General features: G+C 61.3%; 1 protein-coding gene across 1 annotated transcript; it reads right to left on the reverse strand.

Moving 5' to 3' along the window:
• Positions 1-1,245: 1,245 nt before the first annotated feature.
• On the reverse strand, positions 1,246-2,505 carry LOC102888017 (interferon-induced transmembrane protein 3). The gene is made up of 2 exons (XM_006917932.2): positions 2,164-2,505; positions 1,246-1,549 (listed from the first exon to the last, which is right to left on the reverse strand). Exons 1-2 carry the CDS (start codon positions 2,347-2,349, stop codon positions 1,373-1,375), a joined length of 363 nt encoding a protein of 120 aa, XP_006917994.1. The 5' UTR covers positions 2,350-2,505; the 3' UTR covers positions 1,246-1,372.
• Between the last annotated feature and the right edge of the window lie 4,245 nt (positions 2,506-6,750).

Genomic DNA, 6,750 nt, shown 5'->3' on the forward strand with positions numbered 1-6,750 from the left:
CCCGCGGCTCGGCCCGCCCGGGAGGCCCCTCGCGCAGACGCCAGCTGCACGCACTTCCCTGGCCGCCCCCCTGGGTAGGGGTGCACAGTGGCTCCAGACGCCCACGAGAGCCCCTTCCCTGTGGCCAGAAGGGGTTGGCAGTGCCACCTCAGGGCCCTGCCGGGTGCGATGCTGCCTCAGCTTCAGCGAGGCCTGCACTAGGCGCCCTGAAACCACAGCCTCTGCATCCCCAGAGCACAGGCCCTGCTCCCATCACCTCTGGTCACCAGGGCCCAGCTGTGGAAACACGAAAGTCCCTGCCGGCCTCTCCTCCTGGACCTTATGCTCAGGCATGTCCCCTCCCCTGCTCTCATATGGGACCCCCCCCAGGAGAGGGGGCGCCCTCGTGCCCAGCATTTCCCACCATAGACAAAGCGCAAACGCCGACCAGCCCAGGAGCTGGGGTGCTGCAGGAGCTGGCACAGGCAGGCGTGGGGTACAGGCGGCCCATCCCTCAGGGGTGCCAGGACTGAGTTGAGAACTGAGGCAGAGCTGCCAACTGCAGACCACAGCCAGCAGGACCGACCTGGCCCCACAGCTGGAACCCAGGTGAGCCCGGGTCCCCAAAGGCTAGGTTCATGTGTGAGGCGAACGTGATGACCCCGCACTATGGAAACTGGGCTCATGTGGAGTTGGGTGCACCTCCCCGACACCAGCCTGTGAGCACCCAGACTTCTCCAGCCTCTCTACGGTGACCACAGAGCATGGCGTCAAACCCAGGTGCATCTCCCTCCCACACCGCTGGGGCCTCATACACAGGAACACCTGTGGCGGCACCCTCTCCCTCCTTGGGGCTGAGACCACCCCCTGCGCACCCTGGGCCCTGGCAAAGGCTCGGCCCAGTGCCTGAGGGTCCCCAGCGGCTGCGACACATGGCTCCATCACTGTGCCCAGACGCAAACACCCATGGCCTCCCGCACGGCACCACAGCCCCCAGCCACCTGGGAGTCGGGAGGCTCATCCTCGAGGCTAAGGGTGCCTGGACCAGCGAGCCCTTGTGTCAGACTCAGACGCTGGGGAAGGAGGGAGCCCTCCCAGGGCCCTGGTCCAGCTGCTCCTCTCAGCAGGAGGCCAGAAACCAGTGAAGTCCAAGTGCAGGGCCCCCCTCAGAGCTGCCAGCAGGTGGGCAGGGGGAGAGGTGGACTCAGTCTTAGGGGCAGGCTGGGGACTCTCAGCAGTGTCTGCTCCCCAGGAAATGTCACAGCATTGACACATGTAAGTACGCTTTATTCAATTTGGTTGTAGACAAGGATATCGTATAAAGGAGTAGGGGCCTGGGGCCTGGGGCTCAGGGTAGACGGTGGGGCCTCGGTTCACTCGCCACGACCACTGACTAGTGCTTCATGTTCTCTAACATCATCTTCAAGATGTGCAGGGACTTGATCACCAGAAAAATGGATCCAATGATGACAATGATGCCCACGACCAGGGCACAGATGTTGAGGCACTTGGCGGTGGAAGCGTAGCTCTGGGCCCCGATCACGTCGCCCACCATCTTCCGGTCCCTAGACTGGGGGAGAAGAGATGGTGAGGGGCCTGGAGGGGTCCCGCGTGACTCAGGTCCTCCGATGGATGGTCCCTGCCCCTCCCTGTTCCCTGGAGCCTGAGCAGGACTGTGCACTGAGGGCCCCCTACTCCTGGAGCCGGAAGCTCCTTCCTCTCAGACTCTCTGCCTCTCCAAGGGGTCGCGGGGCTGATCTTCTCCGAGCCCTGGTCCCTCTGCTGCTCTGCTGGCGGCTCAGGGTTTTCTGGGTCCCTTTGTCTTTCTGAGAGAGCCTTGGAGCCACACAGTGAGTCTGATGGATGTAATTTCTGGTATGGACGGTAGGGAGATCCTTGGAGTCCCGGGGACAGAGGTTGACCCTGGCCATCCCCAAGCACCCCATGCGGCCTCACGGTGACCTGCACACGCACAGGCGCCACACACACACGTGCGCACACACACACGCACCTGCAACACACACACACGCACATGCGACACACACACACGCACAGGCGCCACACACACACACACACGCAGGCGCACACACACACACACACACACACACACACGAGCGCTGTCTGGGCCGGGGACCTCTGCGGGCCACTCGCCCTTTCCGGAGAAGCCGCCGCGCGCCCACCCACCTTCACGGAGTAGGCGAACGCCACGAAGCCCAGGCAGCAGGGGTTAAAGAAGAGGGTGTTGAACAGGGACCAGACGACGTGGTCGGGCACGACGGTCTCGCTGCGGATGTTGACCACGGTGGACGTCACGGCCCCCGAGGTCTGGGGCGCCCCCAGAATGGCGACCTCGTGCTCCTCGTTGATCATCTCCAGCTTTGGGGGAACAGGGGATCCCAGGAGAAGGCAAAGTGGGTTTCTGCAGGCAGGCGACGCTGAGCAGTGCGGGCTGATGCCTGGACGGTGCTCAGGGCCCCTCCCCGTCGGGGTTAGTTTTGATTTCTCAGAACTTTCTGTTTCCTGGTGTTTTGAAAATTGGCAATTTGGCTGGGGACTAGGCCTGTGCAAGAAACCAATGAGCGTCAAGTTACATGGGGGGAGGGGCTGTGGTCTAAGGGTGCGTTTCCTGTCCCCATAGCTCAAATCTGCTCTCTCCTCACTGAGGGTGTGGGGGGCCCTGGGGACAGTGCCCCAGCGAAAGTGGAGAGTCGGCCCTCCCTCTCCCCAGCCCAGGCCCCACCTGTGAGGGGCCTGCCAGTCTCCCGCCGCTGCACACTCTGGCCCAGGGGAAGCCCCGGCCCAGGGTTCCACTGGAATTCCTCTGATTTCTGCTGTTTCATACTTTGCAGAGTCTGGACATGTTGACTTTGATCGTTTTTGCTAGTTTATTCGCTGCTTTTGTGTGGGGAGGGGCTTTTGGGATTCCCTTCCCCACCGTTTTTCTCAGTGGTAATCATGGCACACACGCTCCTGGTAGCGGAAAGGTCGAGTCCCACGCTCCCACGCCAGCTGTTCCCCATCCGGACAAGCGCGGGGGCCGTGTGGGTGATGACACTTCAAAATTGACAGCTGAGACTTGTGCGTATCAGTGTAAGTAAACGCCAGCTGAAAGTGTGAAAACCAAATGGAAGGAAAGAATGACCAAAAAATGACAGGTGACAAAAAAGCAGAAAGCGATCATCTGCGCGAGGGCACGTGGCGCCTCACTCTCAGTCCAGCAAGCACGTCCTCTCCCTGGCTGCTGTGGGGACCGGCGTAGGGCGGGGCACGTCCCCATGGGCAGTGGCTGGCCTTCTGGGCAGGCCAGCCAGGCGGAGGTGGCTGGAATGGCTCCCTTCCACCAGTCCTGGCCTGGCAGAGACCAGAATGACATCCGGTCCCGGGAACGCAACAGAAATTAGCGCCACCCCCACAGCCTAGCAGGCGAGGTGTGCTGGCCCCGCCAAACCTCTGTGACTTCGCCCCGGCAGGCAGATGCACCTGGCCTTGGGGTCTGCCAAAGGCACCCAGGTCTGCCAAAGGCCATCCTTCCTATCTCTAAAGATGGACACAGGCCACCAGGTGGCCTGGGAGCAGAACCGCCCACCATGGCAGGTTCGGTCAGACCCACCAGGTCAGAGCTTTGGGTGGGCCCAAGCAGCAATGCATTCGAGACGGGGGTGGAACGTTCCAGATCAAACATGCAGGTTGTCCCGTCCCTGTGTCAACGCCATGGCTTCCCAGAGCCTGTCCCTCTGCTCGTGCTGGGCTGAAGGGGAATGCACCTGTCCCCACCTGACCCGGCGCCAGCCCCTCCCTCTCTGGGGGAGTTTTGATTTCTCGGAAGTTCTCCTCACTGGCTTTTGTAAGCTGGTGAAGTGGTGTGTAGGAGGAGCGTTGAACAAGTGCATGAGTGCCTGAAAACACACGGGCCCCGTCCTCGTCCTCGGGCGGGACGCCACGCGGCCGCGCTCACGGCCCTGCCCACGGCCTCGCCTGGTTCCTGCCAGGTCTGGGGAAAGCGGCTGAGCTAATCATTAATCAGATTATGGATGCATTGACTCTTTGTCTTATTTTCAATTTTAACTTTTAATTTTTTGCACGGAAGAGGTTGTCTCAAGTGGGCCTGTGGCCAGCAGCATCACCACCAGCTGGGATCTTGTCACAGCTCCTGGGTCCCCGCCTCAGACCCAGCAACCTGAACCTCCAGCCGGAGCCCAGACGTCTGTCATAAGGCGTCTTCCAGGTGATTCCGAGGCTCATGTTTGAAAAGCACGGGCAGGAACAGCCGCAGGACACTCGTGCACAGACGCGTCACAGCTGGGTCGCAGTGGATGCGACGGCCGTGGAGTCCGGGCCGAGTCCGCGCTGTGCGGCCCGTGACGCGTCGCCGCAGCGGCTCTGGGTATCCAGCCCGGCAGGCGCAGCTCTGAGCAAGGCCGTGGCCCTGCGCTCAGAACCCACGGGTGAGCGTCGCAGACGCCGGGCCATGCAGCTCTCTGGAGCCACCCGCCAGGTGCCGGGGGAGCCCTGGCCGCGGCCGCCAACTCGTGGGTCCCATCAACTTCCAGCGTCTTCTGAGCTCGGCCCTGTGTTCACAGCGAGCAGGGGGCTGGGGTGCTGTCGCCCCTCGGGACCAGGGCTGCTGGAACCACGGTCCCTCCTTCCCCAGAGCCCAGAGCTCGGCCCTGTGGTTCACAGGCCTGAGAACGTCCTTCACTCCTTGGTAAACCAGGCCCAGGGGCGGCGGCATAAGAGGAAGGGAGGGTATGGCGACACAAGGAGGCTTCTTCGACACAGACGGGGAGGGCCTGGCTCCAGCCGAAAGCCGAGCCTGCCTGTCGGGCTCACTCACCTGCACCCCAGCCTGCACGTGAGCTCACATGGTGAGGGCCTGAAACGGTGACTCCACGCAGTAAACAGGGTCGCTGGAGACCGTGTCCCGCTGTAGCTCAGAGCTCCATGTGTCCTGAGCATCTGCATCTCCCAGTGTGAGCCTATCGCTCCCACACTGCCCTCTGCTCCCACAGCCACCCTGGCCCCTCCCTAGGACTAAGAGATCCTCAAGGCAGGGACTGGACAGGCCCGCCTCTGCCCTCCACATCCCCTGACGTCCGTGGGAGGGCGTGATGGCCACCGGAACACAGGCATGTGCACACCCGCCCTTCGTCCTTGGTGGTCGGCAGCCTCGCTCCGGTGCGTCTCCACGTGGGTCTGTTAGTTGCCTCGGCGACCCTCCTTGCCCGAGACTCACGTCTGTGAATGTCTCGTGATCACTGCCCATTCCCCTCCCCTCAACAGTGGGTGCTCCCCCCAGATCCCTCCCGGGTCCCTCTTGGGAATTCTTCCGCAGGTGGAGCAGCTCTGCCCGGGGGCTCCATGCCCAGGGCCACCCTAACCAGCCCCAGCTCGACGGGCTCGAGGTGGCTGCCACACTCCAAGCCCCGGTGGGACCTGGTGCTATGCCCAGGGTCCTGCCCTTGCCTGCGGTAACTAACAAAGAAAGGCCTTCCAGTGTGACAGGAAACAGCATTGATTTGAGATCAACAAGAATCGCTATTCGGGACACGCCAATTCAGGCAGAAGCCCAAATAGTATCCCGATGAGGAGACACAGGCAGGGGGCATTTCTGAGAAGGGGGGACAGTGACCTCAGTAGAAGGAAGGCAGTTCCGATGGTACAGATGCCACGGCATAGGGACACTGGTTCCAAATGCCGGATCCCAGTGGAGGCCCGCAGCCTCCACGTCCAGAAACCGTCTGCCACGTGGACTGCGCTTTGCTTTTGACCAGCAGGACCCCACGGCTGACCTCACGTGGGCGAACGTGGCATTACATGCAAAGGAGAGGGTGACAGGAAGACTCGCCATCGGCTGGCGACTGGGACTGTCCTTGGGAGCTCCCGCTGCCTTCTACAGGACAGTGAGGGGGGAGGAGACACCCACATCTCGCTTTTCCTAGCTCCTGGAGGGTCACCCGCCCGATGGAAACGTCTCCTCAGACGGGAGCCGTCACCACACAGTGGCCTCTGCAGCTTCCTGGTCGAGCTCCAAGCAGAGGCCGGCTGCTCCGTCTGCCTGGATTCCTGAGAGGCTCAGTGACCGCTGAGGGTGGGCACGGCCTCTGTCACCCCTGCACCCACTGGTGCTGGGAAGAGCTACAGGGTGTCTTCCCCTGTCCTGTCTGCCTCACCGCAGCCCCAAGAGGAAGTTAAGAGGGTGCACGACCGTGTCACCCTGGTGGTGTGAAGCAACATCCTACAAACAGCACACGAGAGAAAATGGCAGAAACCTCTGCGTGGGAAGCACAATGAGGTTCTGACCCTGTTCTGTGAGGGCCTGGAGCAGCCTGTACAGGGCCACCCCCGACCACCAGGACCAGCCCCTGACACCCAGCGAGGAAGCCACGGCTGGTCACAGGCGGAAGCTCCAAAGCTACACAGAACCCCTGAGGGAGTGAGGAGGAAGATGGAGGTTGGAAGAGAGAATCACACTACAAATTCAAAGAACGTCAGTGTTCCTCGGAGTAGAACAAGATGAAATTAATGCCATCCTCCTTACGGAAGAGATGGGTGCTGAAGAAAAACTAACTGAAAATAGAAGACAAATTTTAAACTGTATGTCCACACTAAACAATCTCTTCAGTGAAACAGCAGAGATGTGTTGGCAGACAGGCCTAGGTGTCCTTACAGGAATTAAAAGCGTCCACAACAGGTACGAACACCCGGAGACCCCAGCAGTCTTTTCGTGTGAATTAAAGAAGAGATTTGCATCTCCCTCCGCCCCGCCCCGCG

The sequence above is a fragment of the Pteropus alecto genome, unplaced genomic scaffold, assembly GCF_000325575.1.
Source record: "Pteropus alecto unplaced genomic scaffold, ASM32557v1 scaffold1978, whole genome shotgun sequence".
NCBI lineage: Eukaryota > Metazoa > Chordata > Mammalia > Chiroptera > Pteropodidae > Pteropus > Pteropus alecto.

What these genes read in the sequence shown, in the direction of transcription:
- LOC102888017 (XM_006917932.2), bottom strand. Translation starts at nt 2,349, where the DNA reads ATGATCAACGAGGAGCACGAGGTCGCCATTCTGGGGGCGCCCCAGACC. An exon ending in CGTTCGCCTACTCCGTGAAG is followed by an intron (nt 1,550 to 2,163) that starts GTGGGTGGGCGC and finishes CTTCTCCCCCAG; the next exon opens with TCTAGGGACCGGAAGATGGT.